Source organism: Peromyscus eremicus, chromosome 2 (assembly GCF_949786415.1).
Source record: "Peromyscus eremicus chromosome 2, PerEre_H2_v1, whole genome shotgun sequence".
Classification (NCBI taxonomy): Eukaryota; Metazoa; Chordata; class Mammalia; order Rodentia; family Cricetidae; genus Peromyscus; species Peromyscus eremicus.
In genome coordinates, this window is record NC_081417.1 from 38,878,961 (window position 1) to 38,902,695 (window position 23,735).

At 39.4% G+C, this 23,735-nt stretch overlaps 1 protein-coding gene across 2 annotated transcripts in view; it reads left to right on the forward strand.

The window, feature by feature from the left end:
• Window positions 1-23,735, forward strand: part of Arfgef1 (ADP ribosylation factor guanine nucleotide exchange factor 1) — a 104,069-nt gene that overhangs the window by 15,066 nt on the left and 65,268 nt on the right. For both annotated transcript variants that reach the window (XM_059254012.1, XM_059254011.1), the window contains exons 2-7: window positions 5,950-5,980; window positions 6,608-6,764; window positions 8,020-8,166; window positions 9,059-9,238; window positions 14,686-14,962; window positions 19,275-19,376. In XM_059254012.1, coding sequence (XP_059109995.1) covers window positions 5,950-5,980; window positions 6,608-6,764; window positions 8,020-8,166; window positions 9,059-9,238; window positions 14,686-14,962; window positions 19,275-19,376 — 894 coding nt within the window. The remainder of the gene's footprint in view (window positions 1-5,949; window positions 5,981-6,607; window positions 6,765-8,019; window positions 8,167-9,058; window positions 9,239-14,685; window positions 14,963-19,274; window positions 19,377-23,735) is intronic.

Genomic DNA, 23,735 nt, shown 5'->3' on the forward strand with positions numbered 1-23,735 from the left:
GGGTAGTTGGTTGAGTTCCAAGTACCACAAGTGATTTTCCTCTTGTCTAGTAGGTTTTAAGTCCAGTTAGAGAGCTGTTGGTTACCACAGGTATGTGAGCCACCACTGCACCCTCAGGGTTAATTGTGCTAGGCTGGCCATTGTTTTGGTTCATAGGCATCATAGCCGGGTAGGACTATTGGTTGTTTCACTTCTTTGGAGGCTTACATGGTCCTCAGGAAGGAGGCTTTCAGGTCAGATCCAACTCAGGTCCTCTGGGTCTTGTGTCCAAAGTGTAAGGTGTCTTCAGCAGTTGTGACTTACCTTCTACCCCTGCGGGGGAAGGGCAACAGCAATTAGCCTATAATATTTTTGGATCCTCTTGGACATCTCTGACCAACAGCTCAAAAGAGGGTTTCTCGTGCCTGGTGTTGGGTTTTTTGTTTTTTTTTTTCCCCTGGCTCTTAAGGGAGCACTGTCAGGCCATATCTATGGATATATATACACAGTATACATACACACTTATAGACATGTATGGTATAGATGAATATTTTAGGTAAGTAGTTAATATTCCTTTACCATGTCTATTGTTTGAAGAACATTTGAATTCCTTTTAAGATAACTCTGGTAGTGATTTTTCTTCAGTCAGCTTTAATCTTTCAAGGTCTTGATTTTTTTAAATAAACTTTTAAAAAATTATTTACTTATTTTTACTTTTGTTTTAATGTGCATTGGTGTTTTGCCTTAATGTATGTCTGTGGGAGTGTATTGGATCCCCTGGAACTGGAATTACAGACAGTTACAAGCTGCCATATGGGTGCTGGGAATTGAACCCAGGTCCTCTGAAAGAACAGTCAGTGCTCTTAACTACTGAGCATCTCTCCAGCCCGGAGGTCTTAATTTTAAGATTTATTCTCCCACTGAAAATAATGTACAGATATGAAAATGTGCCACTGACCAAATGTTAGCCTTTATGGTGTGAATTTTGCTACCATTCAGATCATTCATTTGTACACAATGTGTCATTTATTTGTACCTGCTTTCACTATTTTTCCCTCTCTTTGTTTCTTTGAAATTTAATTATAATGTATTTTGGCATGTATTTCCTTGGATATCTTATTCTTGTTTTCTCAGCTTTAAAACACATAGTTTTGTATGTAGTACTACATTTTGTGTTTGTAGTTACAAAGCTTTGTTAGTTATGAAGTCAGGTTTGTAGTTAATAGCTGGTTTTGTAACTTATAAAAGAATACAACATGAGACTATATTCCCTTTAATTAAAGGAGTAATTAATTTTTTTACATATATGTTCTGAGATTCAAAGTGAAACATTCCTTCCTGTGGTTTTCTGCAAAATAGTTTTAAGAGCTGTTGATGAAAACCATTCACATTTTATTCTGTTTGAAGAGGGGTAATTGGCAGCATCCCTGGAGTTGAGACTGCTGATAAGCAGAAAGGTGGGATTATTTTTTTCCCTCCAAATTACCTAGTTTTTATGGCTTATTTTTCTAAACGATTAAATTGATTACAAACTGATCTGCATCAATTAAAAGCAGCCTTAGAAGCACTCAGCATCAGTCTGTCCCGATGGTAGATGGAGAGCTGAAGTAGAAAGGGTGAGAAAAGGAAGGAAAGAAAGAAAGAAAAGTCATCACAAGGCGTATTCCTCTTAGCTAACCGACATTTTGAATGTTTTCTTTTTTTCTCTTTATCAAATCCTACCTCTTCCACATCCTGGTACCATTATTCTACCATTCCTGTGAGTTTGCCCTTTTTGGATTCCATGTGCAAATGACCCCTGGTGTTTGTTTTTCCATGCCTGTCTTGTTCCTCTCAGGCATTGTGAACCTCTATTAAGTTAATAGTTCCGAGTATATTCTTACACTGTCCCTCCTTTGCTCCTACCACTGTTGAAAGGCTTTGGTCCTCGGAGAACTAGACAGAAATCCTGAGTATCAAATGTCTGGCACACCGTTGCCAATGAGTAAAATGTATATATTTTATGAATCAATGCTATAGCAAAGTAATTTAAGAAAGTTACTTTATACTTAATATAGTGCTTGGCAACAGAAGGCAGTCAGTAAATAATATTACTAAATTTAAAAGTGTTGCATTAACTTTTCCTGAAGAGACTTGAACACCTGTTTGCCCCGTAACAGACCAAAGAAATGATTCCACTGAAGTCCAGCTTGCTGAAGCAGTTAGTTTAGTTGGAGTTTTAGGAGCATGGATGAGATGTTTGTTAGGATTCTGTACATACGCAGCTCGGGGTCCTGTGTCTTACGTCGTACATCATCGGCAGGCACTGGTGACTACGCCATGTGGTCGCGAAGTCCCCACCTTAAAAAGCCAGATGCGGACCCCCACCCTTCTCTTTCTGTGTTTCCTCTCTGCTCTGCTCCCTCCCCCAGGCCTGGCTCTCCCCCCACCTTTCCCTTCTAATAAAGCTCTGGTAGTCGTGGCCATGGCCTATGACTTTGCCGCTAACCAGCGCTGCCAGGAGCGCCGTTTATCATAACCATCATTTGGTGCTGTGACTCGGATTCCAGACTTTTTGCTTATTATAAAAAAGCAAGTGAATAGGAATAGGGGCGTCGTTTCTCCTGGAAAAACTGTTTCCAGCTGACTTGGTGGGCGTTGCTTGGCTCTGGGGCGGGAGTAAGGAAGGGGGCCTTCTGAGATAGACAGGTGTTCTGGGATGATGGGCTATCCTGCTGCCCTGGATCCATCCATCCCTCTTGGCTTGGCACTCTGGCTGCTTTTGTGTCTGACAGGATACTGGTGAGACAGAAAAAGCCTGAAGTAGACCCAACCTGTCCAGATGGATTTAAGCTGGTTTCTGAAGCTTGGGAAATATTTGAACATGTTAAGAAGCAGCCATGAGAAAATTAGTGACCATGGTAGTGTTTAGTACTCTACTTAATTTTTACCTGAGACAAGCTTTATTACAGGTAGTTTGTTTAAGGCACCTGTTTCCTGTGTGTGTTTAGTATTTAGGAAACACAGGTGATCAATTGTTGAGAGCATTTATAGTAATAGATGGTTATATTAAAGTCTGTTTTTGTAGAGACCAGACACTTTTGGGTCTGGGGGTGTAAATACCTTTTAGCTGTTAGAGTTTCTTACTTGATGATCTCTGGACTCCAGTTCTGCGGTGATCCTGTGACCATTAGTTGAGCAGTTAATTAGAAGAGGGAACTGGGAAGAGAAAATCTTGTGGGGTGAGAACTCATTTTTTTGGAATTAGGGACAAGGTAGAGATCAGGGCCCTGTCTTATGTGCATGAGGAGAAGAAGCACTTTCGACGGGTCTGGAGTGAGGCACATGGAGGGAGCAATGAAATGAAAGCTCCTACCTTAGCTGGAAAATCTTTTCCCATTAAGTAACCCTGAAAGTGCAATTAAGTCTGGGGGGCAGGTAAGGCTATTCTCCCTACCCTGACAATAGGGAAATGAGGAGAGATGAGACATCCAAACTCCCAGTACTGGGTTAGTGACTCTGGTGTCCAGGAGGAAAGAAATGGATTGTGTCCATGCTGCATTCTGGGTTCCCTGCAAACGAGCTTGTGGCCAAGCCTAGAAGTCTGCTGGAGGTCTTTGTCCGTCCCCCTGCTCCTTGGTGCCTGGGTGCAGTCAGCTGAACGGTTGTCTTTCTAGGTGGCACTCTGAACAAGGCTCAATTGATGGCCCGGCAGGGGACACACTAGCCCGCGTGGCCTTTTTTCTGCATTTAAAACAGGGAACCAATGGCTTTCGGGAGCCAGCATGTCCCAGCACTTGGCAATTCTGTTCTCGGGCTTTTTTCATCCCTCCCCTGGTACACCTTAAATGCCACAGCTGAAACTTTCGCCTGTGGGGTCAGGATCCTTGCTCTACAGATGTTTAAGTTTTAGCCCCCATGTTGGGGAGGTCTGGGGGACAAGAGATGGACTTTACTCCGAGTCTTGAATTTTTTTGATACCTGTTGGCTTGGGGACAGCTTTAGGAAGATCCACCAGGAGGCAGGCTATAAACTGATCTCTGGCTAAAGAGCCATCCTGATTACTGTCATCTTATTTGCATGGATCCTAGCCTGCTTTCAGACTCGTCTGTGCTTCTCAAGGGCAGCCTGAGAATGAATGGGGGGAGTTAAGGGGAGAGTCAGCAGAAGCGGCCGTCCAATACTGGAGAGCGGAAAGTGGAGGTGAGGTAGTCAGAAGTGGTTGCACATGGCAGAGAAAGAATCAGAAATGGAGAAGAAGGGTTCAGAGCTTAGGTAGAAAGCTTGGGGATAAGGTAACTCTTTTCATTTGTCCGTTCACTAGCAGAAGTTAGATAATTCCTGTGAAATATTGGGGTTGAAACAGCCAAATTTACTGGTGTCCACCCCTATGTCCCATGGCTGCAGCTCTGAGAGAGAAAAATAAAAAATTAAAATAACAAACGGGATCTCAGGCTCCTACTTCAAGCATCCTTGAGAATAGACAGTCTGTGGATCAGCATTAACAGCACAAATTACCAGAACCATCATCACGATAATGGTAAGGGCTGGGGCATATGTACTGGAGGACCCCCCAGGGGCCCAGACAGCATCCTATACTTCATCAAATAGAATGTGTCATGGTACCCGCCGAGGACCCCCAGGGGTCTGGTGCGAGGAATATAGCTCAGACTGCAGCCACGGGAAACAGCGGGGACTCACCAATCATGGCAGCACGTGTGGTGGGGGGAGACACGCTGGCAGTGGTGGCGGCATGAGCACAGCCCGGACCTCACCTGCGGTGGCAGCTGGGCAAATGCGTAGCAGGCAGTCACAGGTCTTCCGTATAGGTTTCCGACAAGGAAACTCTGCTCACTCAGTGTCAGGGCTGAGCGTTGTCAGATCCTATCCGAGCCACAGCGCCAATGAAAGGATGATAAACGGCTCTGGTTACCGCATGGAAAGGTCACGGTCACAACAGAACCCAATGTTAGTTTTCAGAGCTTTATTAGGAGGGACAAGGGGGAGGGGAAAGAGAAGTGCCAGGCCTGGAGAGAGAGAAAGATGATGGAGGGGAGGGTGGTGTCTGCGTTCGGCTTAAGGCGCCTACATAGTCGCCAGTGCACACTGATGATGTAAGACGCAAGACCCTGAACTGGAGTGAGGGCAGAATCCTAAAAATGTTACCTACAGACGTGTGTGTGTGTGTGTGTGTGTGTGTGTGTGTGTGTGTGTGTGTGCGTGTGCGTGTGCGTGTGCGCTAGAAGGAGTGCCATGACAATGAAGGAAAGGATCTTAAAGTAGAGGAGAGAAGTAATGGAATACATGTAGCATGGTAACAGGAGGGAGGCTTGTCTGTGGGAGAAAAAGAACCAGCAGGGGGACAGGAAGGAAGGGTAGTGAGGGAGGAAGAAAAGAAAGCAGTGTGAAAATACCGTAACATTACTTTGCATGCTAAGTTGAAAGATTAACTTTAAAAATTGGGCATGCATATTTTATAGGGTTTTTTTAGTAATAGTCTTAACTAGAAAAATTAGTTACTATCAACACATATAAGCATTTTCAAGAAGTTAGAATTCTGTTCATAATCTTCCCAAGAGGCACATGATACACACACACACACACACACACACACACACACACACACACACGCGCGCGCGCACACGCACACACATGCACCGGGGGTTGGGGGAAGGGAGGAGGAAGTGCACATGTACCTGATATATTGTGATTACAATATTTTGTTCCTAGTACTTTTGGTTAATGTAGTTGTTTTGGGGGGGGGGATGATTTGGTAATTAAAATTCTGTTGACATACATTCTTTGTGATCTGTTCTTTGTATATCTAGGTGAAACAAAATTTTGGAACCTGATTTTCTTTTGAATTTATATTTTTTGCAGTTTTGGTTTTAATGTTCCAAATGAGCTTCTGAAGACTGTAATCAATTTACCTAGTGAACGTTCTGCTCTCTTGTGCTAATGTTTGCTTTTCTTTCTTTTTGCCCTTACCAGAGGAAATAAAAGTTGAAACTGAGAAACAAAGGTTTGTATGATTTCTTTTATAAAATTAATTTGTATACTTGTCAGTCTTGGCCAAAATAGTAATATAATCATCTGTATTTTTAGCACTACAGATTTTCTTTATGTAATCTTTCTAATAAAATTAAAAATATTTTTAAGAAACATCTTCATATAAATTAGACATTTCTGAAATACCATGAGCTATATTGTTAACTTCTTTTCTTGAAGAGTTTAATGTATATTTAGAAAAAGTTACTAGGTTTCTTTGACCATGTGAGCTTCTTTAGAACAGAGTGGAAATAATTCAGAAGTGTACTTCAGCATAAAGGCATGTGGAAAGTCCATGGCTGCTTAAAGTTCCAAGATACTGTGTTAGGTCCTTTGAAATGTTTGTTTAGTGGACCTTAGGATCTTAGGAAACATAGAAATCCCATTTTGTGTTTGGCAGCTGAGGTGACTGCTGTACATTCTGTGGCAGATTGCTGACCTCTAGCTAGGCTAGGCTTTGCTTTCCTTGTGAAGTACAGAAGGACACAAAAGTGGTTCCTAAGGTTCCTTCTATAACTGATTTTTTTCTTTAATGAATTGGTCATATTGAGTGACATAATGAATTTGTGGTATTCTAATTAAACTCTCCTTTTTTATTTAGTCCTCCTCATGGAGAAACAAAAGCTGGATCAAGCACCCTTCCACCAGTGAAATCCAAGACAAATTTTATTGAAGCAGACAAGTACTTCTTACCTTTTGAGTTGGCATGCCAGTCCAAGTGTCCCCGCATAGTTAGTACATCTCTAGACTGTTTGCAGGTATGTATAAAATGCTATCTAACGCCGTCTATTTCAGTGTATTTCTAATACTACTCACAGTTGGTGGTTTAGACATGTCCGTAAAAGCCTTTGAATACTCTTTTTGAGGTAAGAAACAAAATAGTCATTTATATTCCAGATAGACAGTAGTTTCAAAAAGATGTTTCTGGCTAGTATTAATAAAAACCATTAGCAAACAAAATCTAAGGTTGTTACTAAAAGTGCTTATTTGCTGTCTTTCCATCAGTGATATAATACTGTTGTATGTTTAGTTCTTGAGATAGGCACTTAATGTGTTCCTTGTGTGGTCCTGAGCTCCTAGTTTCAAGCAGTCATTCTGTCTCAGCCTCCTGAAGTAGCTAGGCCCAAGAGCATGCACCACCGTACTTACGTCATCATTTGGAAATGATTTCACTAAAGCCCTGTTTTTTTATAAAATGCAGCATTTTGATGTTGACACTGATTGCCTTCTTACCATTTCCCTCACCTGTGGCATTCATTCATGTCAGAAATAGTCATGAGTTCTTCCCCCTTTTATTCTCATATGCAGATACAGCATCTTAGGTATTCTTCAAGATTTCGAGTGTTTGTGTTTTTTTTCAGATATTGTCACTGTTTAGAGGTTGTACATTCTCAGCTAACAACTTAGTAGCCAAGAAAAGATGACTTGTTCTTAACATAGGTTAAAGATAAATTCATCTGATTTCTAACCTTGCTTTCGCTGGAAAACTAGCATTATTAATGTCCAATGCCTTCCTTCCCAGCTAAAATGGTAATAGTGAATGGATAATTCCAAGACTTTTGCAGCCAGTATTTGGAAACTAGATTTCATAAACATGAAAATTGATGATGTAAGTTAGAAAGAGATTTGATGTCATTTGAAAGTGTTAAAATAGTTGTGTCCCCTGCCTACCCCTACTCCGAAAAGAAAACTATCAGTAAAACCTTGTTTACAAAGAAAACAGAAAGCAGTTCTAACATATCACAGACATGTTCTTAAGCCTGGTTTTCTAGAAGTATTGCCTAGTAGTTTTGTTGTTATCAGTCTGTGCTTGTGATTATTCCAGCTACAAATAGTTATCCAATATTGGTTAGTAAACTATACAGGAAAGAAAGGTATAGTCTTTGGCTTTGAATATACCTTGGTGTTTTTGTTTAAAAATTAATGTATATTCATTCAAATGTATTTTAATTTATAGTCAATTAATGTATTTATTAGTTAGCTTGACTTGTTGCTTTATTATATCTGTTTCAGAAACTTATTGCTTACGGGCACCTGACTGGCAATGCTCCAGATAGTACAACACCAGGCAAAAAATTAATTGATAGAATTATTGAAACAATATGTGGCTGCTTCCAGGGTCCTCAAACAGATGAAGGAGTTCAGTTGCAGATAATAAAGGTAATTAATTATATAAAATGGGTGTGTTATTTTAAAACCAGAATGTGTTATATACTTTTAAAACCGGAAGCTTTTTGCCTTGGAAATATTAGGAAAGGTTATTTTCTGTGCATTCTGGGTGGGATGGAGACATTGGGGTAATGTTTAGAATCCACATGAGATTTGCTTTTTTATGCCAAGGGTTTATTAGAGGAAAACTACATTCTGATTCTCGTCTTTTGGCCATCCTGGTTAGGATTAAATCCCTGGGGTCTTTATGAGTTTTCTGTGCTTTTCTGCTTTTTGTACATCTTCCATCTTTTTAAGATGATTCATGAAATTGTGACCTTACTTATTTTTTCTGTATGTTAGATCCCATGTAGTCTTCCTTCTCAGCCCATGTATTACTAGATATACTATTTTTCTACCGGCTTTCAGTATTCTCTTGTGCCCATCCACTTATTGAACCTGCTCAAAAAAATCCAAATTTGTGCTGTAATCAACCTGGATGGTTGAATTCTTTTAAAGAAAAACTAGTTATGTTCTAGTCACTAATATTACAACTGTGGTAATAATAGTATGTTTACGTATTGATACTATGTTGTATGAGACATATCTATGCTCAATTGTGATGAAATGTAAATACTCTGCATTTTAATAAAGAATACTATTTCTAATGAAATTTAGCTAAAGGATGTTCTGGAGTTGAGAGGCCTGTGGGAAAACTACTTTCAGAGTGGTGAAAGCCTCAGCTATTTTAATAGTTAGTAACAAGTTCAAATTAGGTAGAAATATATACACATTACTACCTAAAGTGGTAATTGTTTCTGAAAGTTTTAATTTGAAATGAAACTGCCTATTTTTGTGCTTAAACTCTGGATGCAGAATTACTTGTGTTTCTTTTCTCTTAAAGGCTTTACTTACTGCAGTAACATCACAACACATAGAAATCCACGAAGGAACGGTCTTGCAAGCTGTGAGAACATGCTACAATATCTATCTAGCCAGCAAAAATCTCATCAATCAGACAACAGCCAAAGCTACTCTTACTCAGATGCTAAATGTTATCTTTGCACGCATGGAAAACCAAGCAGTGAGTATTAACAGGAGAGAGAACACCACAGGCGTTGGGAGTAGTTGCAGTGAAGTTCAGGTTTCTGTAGCAATGTCGTTTGTGTACAGTAGGGCCTGGCAATTCCTGTGTGTGTCTTAGTTTTACTGACTTGTTTGACTTTAGACAAGATGTCCTTTTAATTTCACAAATAGAATGTATAAGATTGAGTACCTCATGGAAATTTTGTATATTGATATTTTACCAAATTTAAGCTTAATAAAGTGTAAAGTAGATATAAAACTACCTCATTTGATCTGTTCAAGTATAAAATGATTCATTAAGCCTTAAAATGAAAGTACATTTTTATATTGATGAAGGATATTTTATTTCTTCTATACATTAAAGGGCTGTGATATTCCTTATGTTAGAAACTACTTCAGGTTGATTGGAAAGAAATTAAGAACGACAGACTTACCTTTGAAACTACTTCAGGTTGATTGGAAAGAAATTAAGAGCTACAGACTTACCTTGGTTCTTTGTTTTGTTTTGCATCTTATTGAATAGGTCTTCATAATTAAAGAAAGACTGCAGAAATAATTGAGAGATATTTCTCCTACACCCTTGACTTTCTGCTTTTTGTTTTTACATTTTGTGTGTATGTATGTGTGGTATATGGTGGTATGCTCCTTAGTATAAGACATCATGAGTCTTCCTCTATCAATTGCTACCTTTTTAAAAAATAATTTATTTGACTTTATTTTATGTGCATTGGTGTGAAAGTGTCAGATCCCCTGGAACTGGAGCTACAGACAGTTGTGAGCTGCCATTTGGGTGCTGGGAATTGAATCTGGGTTCTCAGGAAGATTAGCCAGTGCTCTTAACCACTGAGTCATCTCTCTAGCCCCCCCCCCCTTTTTTTTTTTAGATAGGGTCAGCATCAGCATCTGTTTGTCTTTATGCTCCCAGCACTAGAATTGCAGACACATGTCACTGCACCTGGCTGTTATGTTAATTCTGAGGACCCGAACTTAGTTCTCATGCTTTCCTAACGAGCTCTGTACCCACTGTGCCACCTCCCAGGCTTACTACTTCCCTTCTTGCCAGTATAACCATAACTTACCATCAACAGCAGAATTACCTCTAGTACAGAGCCTTATTCGGATTTCATCAATCTCGCCAACAATATCTGGTTTCTGTTTTGGTAGCTGACCTAGGGTTCCCACATTATATTCAGTTGTTGGTTTTTGTTTTCTCCATTCTGTTACAATGCCTCAGCCTTGCTGTCTTTTTCATGATCTTGCTTTGTTTTCTGTTTTCTCATGATTAGAATGAAGTTACACTTTTTTTTTTTTTTTTTTTTTGCTAAAAATGTGTTCTTTACATGCATTACGTCAAGAAGCTAATGCTGATTCCTTTTTTGAGTAGTGATACTAACCTTGATCACTTGTTTGAGAATGTTTCTGTCAGGAGCTAGAGAGAGGGTTGAGCTCTTAAGAGCACTGGCTGCTCTTTCAGAGGACCTGAGTTTGATTCCTAGCACCCGTATGTTGGTTCACACCATTTACCACTCTAATGCACTCTATGCCTTCCTTGGCCTCCTTGCTTTTGTTGCACAGGCATATTATATTACAGGCAAAACACCCAGATATGTAAAAGTAAAACATTAAAAAGAGTGTATCTGTCAGGTTCCTCCGGTGTGAAGTTATTAATCTTCCTTTGGCCTTTAGTGGACATCTTGGAAGGTAGTTTAGGAAAATACAAATATTTTATTTTACCTTTATACCCCATTTTAGTATATTTGAATAGTAAATCTTGTTGGGAATAATTCTTACTCTGTTGTTTCCTTGGTGGTGTTTTTCTGTTTCCTTCTTTTTCTGTTTATCAACTAGAGTCCTCTTTTTTAAATTTTCCTATTTATTTAGTTATTCAAGTCAAAACTAATCCTGGGTCTTTATTCTATCTTATGTATAGTAACCTGATAGTATCATTTTTTGCCCATGTTATTTCAGCTTGATGTCCTTTTGCCCATTTGACAAGATTCCTTCTGTTTTGAATACCTCCATACTATCCTGAAATCTTAAGGTGTTTTATGCTGTGTAAAAAAATACCCTTTTATAGGTGGAGTTTCTCTGTGCTGTGGCAGCCACTCACAAATAACCACTCAGAGACTTCTTACTAATTAATTATAAAAGCTCGGCCAATAGCTTATGCTTGTTTTTAGCCAGCTCTTATAACTTAACCCATTTCTATTCATCTATGTGCTGCCCTTAAGACTCATTTACCTCATGTACATACTTCCCATCTTGCTCGCTCTGCATATCATGCAGTCTCCTCAGACTCTCCTTCTTCCCAGCATTCTCTTAGTCTGGTTCTCCTGCGTGACCTTATCCTGCCTAGCTGTAGGCCGGTCAGCTTCTTTATTAAACCAATCACAGTGCCATGTATTCGCACAGTGGGAAGGACTATTCCATACTCGGAAACTTTTCATAAATACACAGTGTGTCCTGGTGAAATCTACCTCTTCCCCTTAACTCGTCTCAGGACCCCTCACATCGTATCTTCCTCCCAACTCTATGTCCTTTCATGGTTATTTGATACACTGAGTTAGTTCAGTGAGTGCTGTCAGTGGGAGTGGTTGTACCCTGGGGCATGGGGACGGACTACCAGTCCACATTCCTAAAGAAAGGGACCTTTGCCCCCCCCCCCCCCAGCCACCAGTTGCAGTAGCTCCTCAACTACGAGTAATGCCTCAGAAGTCTCTACCCATCCCGTTTTGAATCTGACTGGTTGGTCTTGTGTAGCTAACCACAGCTGTTGTGATTGGTGTGTACAGTAGCTGTGTCGTGTTCAGAGGACAGCATTTTGCTCACAGCACTCGTCATGGCATCGTATGGCTCTTTGTTCTCTGTTTCCCTGATGTTCATAGCGCCCCAGGATGGATATGATGTAGATGTCCCAACTATGTTGAACACAGAGTTACTTGCTCCCATTGTACTCATTTTTAATAATCTGGAACTTAACCAAGTTAACTAGTGTGTTCATTGTTTTTGAGTTCCTGCTTCGGGCTCTCTGAGCAAATACAGCTAGAAAATATTCCTATATTCTAGTCTCTCCTCCACCTATCTCTACATCTGTATGTGACCTTTTTATTTGTATATATTTAAGGCCACTGACATTTCCGATTCCAGTTCAACATCAGAGAGTTCATTTTAGCCTTCTCCCTTGATTTACTTATAACTTCTTTCTCTAGACAGCAGGAAATCTGGCTTTTATTTTCATTTTGGTATTGTTGTTTGTTCTTTAAATTTATACATGTATACAATGCATCTTGGCTATATCCCCATTCCCATTCCTTCCCCGCAGCACATTCCTCTTCCATTCCATGATGCCACGGCCTGCTTCTCCTTTACCTCCCCCTTCTTTAGGAAAAAAAAATAGTCCAGTTAGTGTTACCAACAGTCATATGGGTATAGGGACATCCACTGGAGCATGGGCAACCTACCAGTGGACACATCTTTGAAGAAAATGTATTCTCAGCTGGGTGGCAGTGGTGCACACCTTTAATCCCAGCACTCAGGAGGCAGAGCCAGGCGGATCCAGGCCAGCCTGGTCTACAGAGCGAGATCCAGGACAGGCACCAAAACTACACAGAGAAACCCTATCTCTAAAAACAAAAAAAAAAAGAAAAGAAAAGAAAAAGAAAAAAAAAAGAAAAAGAAAGAAAATATATTCTCTCTTTCCTAGCAGCCATTAGTTGCCAGTAGTTCCTCAGCTGGGTGCAGAGCTCCTGAGCTTCTGCTTCATTCATGCTAGAATGCTGGATGGTTTGGTCTTGTACATGTTTTGCAGGAAACTGCAGCTACAATGAGTTCTTGAGAGCAATGGCCACATCGATCTAAAAGACGCATTTCATAGCACTCTTCTCCAGCCTCTGACTCTTAGATTCTCTCCGCTCCCACTTCCCTCAGCCCTGGATGGGAGAGGTTGGCATAGCTGTTCCATTTGGGACTGAGCACTCAACAGTCTCTTACTCTGAGCTCCCGGATGAGTCTCCACATTAACCACTGCCCACTACAGAAAGAAGCTTTTCTCGTGAAAGTTGAGAGCATCACTGATTTTTTTTTTTTTTTAAATGAACTGGTGGCACAGCTGCACTGAGTTGAAGGGTGATGATCTCAAATCCCTCTGATACTAGCAAGCTACACATGCTGAAGCGTTGGTCTCAGGCTTGTTTTCATTCTGATTGTGCATCTTGTAGTGCCTTTATTTGTAAAGTACGAACTTTGGACTATTAATTATAAGGTTCTTTTACTTTTTAGACATGAGAATCACTTAATTCAATTTTATTTATATAAATTTATATAATTCTATGTAATTTGAAATATTGCTGAAGATTATGAAATATTATTTAATACTGTAAAATATTTATCTTTGTGGAAATTAATCCTGTGATAATCCTTCATATCAACTCATAAAGACTGAAAGAATGTATGAAGAGAAATAAAGTTCTAAAAGATGGAATACTGGGATCCTGCTTGTTTTAGCATTTTGTTAAGTGAGCCAGTTTATGAGGTGGTATTATATACACAAAAATGACAGACCTTCTAAAGTAAAATTCAAACTGATTGACACAATTATTTTTGTGCTTTCTAGATGACTGGGCAAATGATGTAAGCCCTCAAGGCAATTTTACTTACTAAATGTAGTTTTTTAATACACTGTTTAAAAGGTGTTTGACATGATAATGTCAGAACATGTTACAAAAGGGTATGTACTGAAAAGTTGTTACCCTTTGTTTCCCATTTGATCACTTCCTAATCTCCACCCCACATAGATGTTTCTTATGTAGCTTTCTATACTTTATTTCCAGATACACAGACAAAAGGGAGGGGATAGGAGAGAAGTAGCAAGAAAGGGAGGGAGAGAGACAGAGAGGGAATAAATGTGGAAAAGTATGTGTCTGTTGTACTTTGTTCTTATTTGTGGGATTTTTATTTGGTTTTAGGTAAATATATTATTGGCAACAATCCAGTCACCACTTGGTGGCATTAAAATTATTTTCATTTTGTTTAGATAGTACATTTCTCAACATCAGACATAAAATACAAGGTCTAGAGAGATGGCTCTGTAGCTAAGAGCACTCGCTTCTCTTCCAGAGGACCCAGTTTGGTTCCCAGCACTCAAATCAGAAGGCTCATAATCTGACACCCTCTTCAAGCCTTCATGAGCACTAGCACACATGTGGCATTCACTCATGTGTCTACACACACACACACACACACACAAAGTAAAAAATGAACACCGAATCACCAATTTCCAGACTTCTAAGGAGTAACATTGTTTCTTTTAGTATATTTTATCTTGGTTCTGATGGGCTATAATTCCCAAGCCCAGAGAAAAAGGATATGTTATATAAAGGACTTATAGTTAGGTGAATTTCAAGCTACTTATTTTACTGATACTGGAAATGGTTTTGTTCTTTCCAGTTACAGGAAGCCAAACAAATGGAAAAAGAAAGGCACCGGCAGCATCATCATCTGTTACAGTCTCCAGTAAGCCATCATGAGCCTGAATCACCTCATCTTAGATATTTGCCGCCTCAGACTGTTGATCATCTATCCCAAGAACATGAAGGGGATCTTGATCCCCATACACATGATATGGATAAAAGTCTCCAAGATGATACAGAGCCTGAAAATGGATCTGATATTTCCAGTGCAGAAAATGAACAGACAGAAGCTGATCAGGCCACTGCAGCTGAAAGTAATCTTGAGCTGGGGCTCTGGGGTGCTAGCATGCTAAGGGAAATGTGGAAAGAACGACTTCATGTTACCAGATACTTTGTGATAATTGTGATTTACTCTATCATTGGTAAAGCTAATGCACTTCAACCTGCAAAATATCTCTTAATGATACTGTACATTCATTAGCATCTCACAAGCAGTATGACTTACAGACTTCTTTGGAAGAGAGTTACCTTTCTGTTACAAAATTACATAAGTACTTTAGTTTTCTTTTTCACATTAGTTTTATAGCAAAAAATCTACTCAATAAGAGCTTTTAAAATATGGTTGAAAACGCCATTATTGGTTTAGGAAGTGTCATGCCTGCAATTCCAGGACTTAGGAGGCTGAGGCAGGAAGATTATGACTTTGAGACTGGCCTCAACTACAGAGCAAGAACCTATTTCAGAAAAAAGTTACAAAATTAAATATAAAAACAATTTTGATTAACAAAATTACATATAAAAAGTTCATTTAAAATATTTTTACACCTTGTATAGTAGTCAGCAAGGTTGATGTTCTCTTTCAATATTTTTCTTTTTTTTAAATCTGTGTACGTGTAAGAGTGAGTGCAAGTGTGCACAGTACATGTGTGGAGGTCAGAAAACAATTTTGGATGTCAGTCTTTGCCTTTCCATATTACTTAAGACAGACTGGCTGGCCCAGGAACATCTGGGAGGTCCCTGTCTCCACCCCCCATCTCACTGTAAGAGAGCTGAGATTACAGACTAGTGACATTTCCTGCATTCTAGGATCTGAGCTCAGGTCTTCATGCTTGTATAGCAGCTGCTCTACCCACTGAGCCAGCTCCCTAGTCCTGTGTCATTCTCTATGTGAGAGAAGTTAATGTGACGTAGAAGCCAATGGTTACATAAATTTTTCTACAGAAATAAACACACGATGTCATTTTCTCTTTATTCTTTCAGCATGCCAGAGAGTTTGAGTTATTCCCTTTGATTCTCCCTTAGCCTGATTTGAAAATGATAGAAATTGTGTTGCCCTGTGTTGTAGATAGATAGGACTTAGACGTCATCTAAAATCTGTTTTTACTTTGCTTTGAGGAAAGACCTCAGCTGTTGACTTTTTTTAAAACTATGTTTTCTAGAGCCCAGTGTGGGATAAATGGATGTGTATGTGTACATACTTGTATGGAGGCAAAAAGGCAGCTAACCGAAAGTGTCATTCCTTGGGTGCTACCATTTTATTATTTTATTTTTGAAATAGGGATTCATCAGTTAGGCTAGGCTGGCTGACCAGTGATCCCAAAGATCTGCCTGTCTTCACCTCCCCAGAACTGGTGTTATAAGTATACACCGCCATACAGTTTACATGTATACATGTAATGCTGATCACTCTCACCTCTCTTTTCCGTATTCATGGTTTGGTTTGGTTTTGTGACCCAGTGTGTTTAACCAGGGCCATCTGTGTGACTGAGGGTATGACTCTCCATTGGAGTCTAGTAGGCTCACTAGTGAGTACTTAGCTGATGGCAGTGACTCCCCAGTTTCCAGAATCTATCAGTGATCACTAGTTCAGTTAGGCCTGAGGCATGGACAGCTCTTGAGGCCCTCCCCCATCTGGTTGGCCGTTAACAGGCCTATCCTTGTGCTGGTTGTGTGTAGACAAGTACAGTTGCTTTGAGTCCATGATTGGAATGGCTGTATCATGCCTAGAAAGATAGCATTCTGTAGCTCTTCTATGTTCTTACATTTTCTGGCCCCTTGTCTAAAGTTTTGATCTTTAGAGGAAGTGGTATAAATGTCTTGTTTATGGTTCAGCATTTAATCTCCATTTATTCTCAGCACCTAGTGTAGGCATGTGTTCCTGCAAAGGTCTTCTCTGGTTAAGGCAAGAGTAGCATTTGCCTTTGACACTTGGCTGGTGGTTTGTTTTGAGGCAGTTTTACTGGAATGTGCTATATAGACCTATATAGACCAGGCTGGCCTTGAACTCATGGAGATCTTTCTGCCTCTGCCTCTGTAGTGCTGATAGTCACTTTTTTATGTGTTCAGAGTATCAAGCTCAGGTTCTTATGCTTTCCTGACAAGCACTCTACTGACTGAGCTGTCTTCCTCAGTCTTCCTTTTCTGTATTTGAAAAGGCTACCTTAGGCAAACCAACCATTCACACTAGGTAAGCTACCAATTGGTGAATCCATGTGCTTTGTCTAAACTGCTTTTGCCAAAATTGCTCCTACTTTTCACTGCATGTTTAAAGGAGTTGATTCAAAGGGCTGATCTCTGACACAGGTGGGATCTTGTTTGTTCTTCATTTATTTATACATTCAGTAAACATGTTGAGCATTCTGTGTTTTAATGTCTGAGTACTAGAATTTGGGGTTAAGATGATAGATACAGCTCTTGCTTTTAGTGTGTTTGCTGCTTTCAGCCACCCAGCGAGTCAGATGAGCATGAACAGGTACTGTATTATTATAGGTTTCCTAGAAGAGACTTGCCTAGGGCGTTAGGCTGAGGAGAATTAGTAAAGTACCTTCACAGAGAAGGCAATGATGCTTTAGTTGAGTTATAGTGGATAAAAATGACTAGCTAGAAAAAATGGAAAAATTTCCAACAGAAATAACATGGGCTACTCCAAAGGAACACGTGCCGTGTGTAAGACACCACTGTAGCTGTCTTATAGAGTGAAGTAAGATAGTATGGTTATTTTGACCATGAAGGCATTGTTCTAACAACTGGTATAAATAAGCCTTCAGTTGAGAGTGCATGTTCTAGAGCACAACTTTATTAGCTGTGTGAAGTTGCACATAATAGCTAACTTCTAGGCAGTTCTTATGCATTATAAATATTAATCACTTACACATTTCTGTCAATTTACATGAAAATTTTAATTTTCTGTTTTTTAGATACTTGTAGATAGTAGCTTTGTATATTTACTCACATTGAAATTATAATTTTCTTTTGTTGTTTTTTGTTTGTTTGTTTGTTTGTTTTCGAGACAGGGTTTCTCTGTGTAGCCCTGGCTGTCCTGGAACTCACTCTGTAGACCAGACTGAGACCTGCCTGCCTCTCCTTCCCAAGTGCCACAATTTTCAAACTCAAGCTGTTTTAGCAAACTGCAGCACAGAAATGAAAGCTTAGAAATGGTAGAAAAAATACCTACGCTGGGTGGCGGTGGCGCACACCTTTAATCCCAGCAGAGCCAGGTGGATCTCTATGAGTTCAAAGCCAGCCTGGTCTACAGAGCAAGATCCAGGACAGGCACCAAAACTACACAGAGAAACCCTGTCTCAAAAAAACCAAATTTAAAAAAAAAAAAAAAAAAAAAAACTACCAAGACACTTAGGTTTTTATCCCACAGAGGGATCTAAATGCTATTTTTTTCTGGTTTATGATACAAGTGTACTGATTGAACATATTTATTTAACAGATTCCCCATTGTGACAGTTAACTTTTATAGAACGTGGCAGATAGTAGATTAAAAACATTGCAATTATAGGGAGGACAGGCTTTGGGACAAGAGCATTGTTAAGTCATAATCCTTTGTAATTGTGCGCATGGGGAGCAGTGGAGACATTGCTGTAACCGCAGATAGAAAAGTTGGCTGCCAGGCTGCCATTTGTCACAGGGAGGTGTTTGCCAGGTGCTAATTGAACCACCTTGAGATTCTTTCAGCACCTCAAAAGCCCCAAGTGTGATCCTCTTTTTGTCCGTAGTCATCTGTACAAGCTGTCGGATTCCATCAAGTTTTCTTTAGCTGCTCAGAAGTTCTGCCACCTGTTTTCATTTTTATTAAATTGAGAAATAAATTTTTTTAGTGTTAATTCAGTTTTACATTGGAAATATAGATTCTTTTGTGAAGAAACAGTAAGCAAAACATTAGTGGTGTCCCAAATGGCTCAGTCTCTGTCTCTTGAGTTATTTTTCTGTAATAAAATGCACTGTTGATATTTATATCAAAGTAAGCTTCAGTTATCAGATGTTGGATAAGTCTTAGTACAGACATGTATGTACCAAGTGCACACTAATGTGCACAAGACAATAAAAATTCAGAATGCTGTTAGAAGTTTGGGTCTTTATAGGAATAATCTATGAACTTTCATTACTTGAATAGTAGCTTAATAGCTTATCAAATAGAAAGAACCCTGTTAAAATGGGTTTGAATTTGAAAAATGCTATATTGTCTTGATAATGAATTCTGAAAATTTAACAAGATATTGTTCCAAATTTTTTATATTCATTTGACTTTTTTCCAAAAATGTTTCATTATATATGTTTGGTAAAGGTTTCTTAGAAAGTTAAAATAATGTTGTCTTGAATTTTTCTCTTTCAAAGCATTGTCTAAAAATGACATATTGTATGATGGAGACTGTGAGGAAAAGCCACATGATATTGTCCAGAGCATTGTAGAAGAAATGGTGAACATCATTGTTGGAGGTAGTGTACTTTACTTGAAATTAGTTTATTTATTTTTTTTTTTTAAGGATTTCATCTGACTGTGGAAAACCTTTAATGGGAAACCAAAGCGGTGAAATTATCAATTCTCAAATTAATGTTTGTATGTATGTGTATGTCTGCCAGACACAGTATACCCCTCCCCTATCCATGCAGGATGCTTTCTAAGATCGCCAGTGGATGCTTTCAGCCACCAGATAGTATCAAACCCCCATTTTCCTAAGCACAGCTGCACAGCTGTGATGCCCTTCCCATGCCCTGTGGTCAGAGCATCGCTGTTTGAAATACATCAGCAAACTAGTAAAAACATCTTTCTCCGCAGTTTTTTTTGTTTTTTCGAGACAGGGTTTCTCTGTGTAGCTTTGTGCCTCTCCTGGAACTCACTTGGTAGCCCAGGCTGGCCTCGAACTCACAGAGATCCGCCTGGATCTGCCTCCCGAGTGCTGGGATTAAAGGCGTGTGCCACCACCGCCTGGCTTTCTCCGCAGTTTTAAGACTATTCAGTGTTACTATAATATTTTTAGATTGCAGTTGTAATTGGGTAATTAGGTGAAGATCAGTGCCACAGATGAAAGGAAACTACCACATTTAAACATTTTTGACCATAGAAGAGGACTTTATCTCTAGCTTCTGTTAGAATCTGCCATGAAAACCCTCCTCCTTACCACACTGAATTGATTGATTCCATTTCTTGTTTTTGTTTTTGTTCTAGGTAGCAAAGGGACAAGGGTGTATTTTTCCATTGTCCTGAAAATGCTAAGATTTATTAAAATATTTAGTGTTTGGGTTTTCAGTGATTTATATCTGTTGGAGAAAAAAACGTGTTTTCTTTTTTGTTTTATTTTGTTTTTGTACTGAGACAGCATCTTGGATTTAAAGCCCAGGCTAGCTTTAAATTCGTGATCCTCCTGCTTCAGCCTTTCATATGTTGGAAGTACGGTTGTGCACCCCAGTCTCCTGAATGTTGAGGTCATAAGCTATTCACTGCCACATTTGAATGAAAATCACAGTTTCTTAAAATATCTAGATGCTAGGCTAGAGTTGACATAGAATCAGTGCTTCGCCAAAAAATTACACTCTAAAATACTCAATGTGGTCAAGTTTGTTAGGCCCTTCACATAAATATTATTAGTATAGTAAGGGTCAGATTTGAGGTCAATCCATTGACACTTCAATTCGTGATGATATGAACAGGGTAAGCAAAGACCTGTCAAACAATCTGGGAAATAACATTAGATGCATAGGATAGATTTGAATATTGCTATTTTAGCTGTACTAACTTACCATTAAAGCACTCTCAGAATATATTTCATTCCTTACTAAAGCTCCAGGAGCAGCCTTCATGTGATCGCCTTCTATCTTTTCCATTCATCATTTGGTCTAGCACATTCTTAATGATTTGTGCACAGTTGTATATCTTTGTAAGGGGCTACAGACATTAACTCAAGATGGACCACACTCAGAAGAACAGGGATTGTGAAATGTCTGTAGATAAGAAGGACAGGGTTACATTCCATTATCAATGAAGTTAAAATTTCAGGGAAAAAAAACCTAATGATTTCTACTTAAAATGAGCTAGCAGGACTTCAGATGTTAGGTAACACATAAGGGGATGACATGCATCATGCAGGTGTGGAAGAATGGCATTTGATGTACTGGAAGGGATGATTAGATACATGAGTGGTGATTTGGTATAACACATATGTCATAAAATGGGAAAATCACAGAAGCAGTTTAACGGGGTTATACATTCCAGGGTTAGGATTTTGGATTTCATTCTAGGGCAAAATGAATCAGCATTGGAGATTTAGAACTGAGATTTTGATAAGAAGATCTATACTTTAAGAAACCAAGTCTGAAAAAAGGAAGGTTGTAACAAACTTGTATCACAGGAGTCTGATCTAATTATAGTAAGAGTGAAAATAAAGCAGGAATCGTAAGTAAGATAACAGACTTTGTAACCAGCCAAGTAGCTAAAGAAGAAAAAAAACAAGTATGTCACTAGGGTTGCTTCACAGTGTACTGATTACTGAGAAGACTCAACGTAAGAGTTGTCTCCATTGATAAGTTTTATTACAGCCTAAAGGTACAGAGTAACACCATTAAAGGAAAAGATAGATGAGATATGTGAAGTAAAGTCTAGAGGGAGTCGGGTATCTATTTTCAAGAGTCCTCATCCAGTGAAGTCTTAATTCCTCCAGTATGAAATTGTGGAATATTAGCAAAATGTTTAATATATATTTGAGATTTCAGGACCAGTGTTGTAAGTGCTGTCACATTGTACTTTTTGCCTAGCATGCACTAAAATTCCAGACTCCTGAAAGAAAAGTTGGTTCACCATAGTGTAAACTGGTTGTACAAATATTTGAACTTAGTGACCCACTTTGGTCAGCTCTGTATGGAAACACTCCTAAAATATAATATACCAAAAATTAGCCAAAGGACAATACTTAAAGTATGCTTTTCTAAGATTAGCCATAGACCTATTACTATTTTTCTTCATCAGTAGCCTCCCAGTTTTAAAACTCAATACATTAGATGTTTAGTGATATACTCCTGACAGAATTAAGTGATAGTATAGAAATTACTTGGGGAAAAGCACTAATACTTATATTTGACATACTGAATTTGACCTTCAGGTTATCTATCTGTATAGTCAAGTATATGAGACACACAGTAGAAATTAGCACTTTTTTCCTAAACAGAGAGCATGTGCTGCTGGTGCATTGTGTTAGTAAACCTTATGTCACTGTGGTGGGTATTTGAGAAAGTAACTTAGAGGTAGAAAAGGCTTCTTTTGGTTCACATTTTGAGAGTTTAAGTCCAGAGTCCCTTGGTTCTATTGTTCCCCAGCTGTACTGAGGCAGAAACTTGTGGAGGAAGCATGTGGTGGAGCAAAGCAGCTTATCTCCTGGCAGGTAGGAAGCAAAGAGGAGGAGGGAGGGTCGGATCTCCAGTGACTGCTTCCTTCAACCAGTCCCCACTGACCTCCAAAAATAGTACCAAACCTCAGGACCTTGCTTCTTCACATATTCAGATATAACATTCTGCTCATTGCCCCCAAAGGTCCGTGGATATCTCATGATGTAAAATGCATTTAGTCTAATTCCATGAGTCTACAAAGTAGTAACAGTTACAGCATTGTTAAAAAGTCTTCACCAAAACAAATCCATAACCATGAGTCCTTTAAAGTCAAAACAGCAAGCTATGTAACTTTCCCATTCCGAAGGGAGGACTGGGAGCAAAGAAAAGCTGCAGCCCATCAGGACAAACAGGAAGTCCTGCCTGTGGCTGCACATTAGGCATCCAGGGTTAGCCACTGCCTTCTGTGGCTTCTTTGCCCATGCTCATTTTCTGGCCAGACTGCAAGTTTTCAAACCCTTATATCGTTTTTTCCTCTCAATTCTCATTGCACCCTGACTAGAGGCAGCCAGTAATCACTATGCCACAGCTTGACTGCTGGGCTGCTTGAAGTTTGTTCCACCAGGTTAGTCTGCCCTATAAATTCTACATCCTACAAAGTTGCAGGACACAGACAAAATGTAGGCAAGGGTTTTTTACCACAGTGTAGCATGACTGGCTTCTAGGCCGATTCCTGATGTTTTCTTGATATCACACAAGTTCAGTCTTCACTGGTTACTCCTTTATCAGCATTCTGTTTTTCTGACCTCCCACCAGAATTAGCCATTATATTCTGCTTATAACACTCTAGGCCAGTAGTTCTCAACCTGTGGGTCATGACCCTACTGTGGGATGAATGACCCTTTCATAGGGGCCACCTAAGACCATCAGAAAACACAGATATTTACATTATGATTCGTAACAGTAGCAAAATTACAGATATGCAGTAGCAACAAAATAATTGTATGGTCGGGGGTCACCACAACATGAGGAACTGTATTAAAAGGCCATAGCATTAGGAAGGTTGAGAACCACTGCTCTAGACCTTTGATATAAAAAACAGTTTGGGAAAGCGAACACCCCTGAAGAATTACACCTGGAGCCCTGCAGGCAGAACAGCAACTGTCACTTCTTAGTCCTCATTTTTTGTCTTAGACTTTTTGTCACAATAACAAATATCTGGAGGGAATAATTTAGGAGGAGGAAAGAATTACTTTGGCTCACAGTTTGGGTTTTTGGGAATGTTTACTTGGCTCTCTTGCTTCCAGGTGACAGTGAGACACAGCATCATGCTGGGGAGTATGTGGTGGGACAGACAGAGCAGCTCACATCCTAAGGGACAGGAAGCAAGGGGGTGGGCAACCTTTATAACACACTGCCTTTATAAGCACACTACCAGTGACTTCCTAAAGGAACATCACCAGCTGGAGGCTAAGCCCT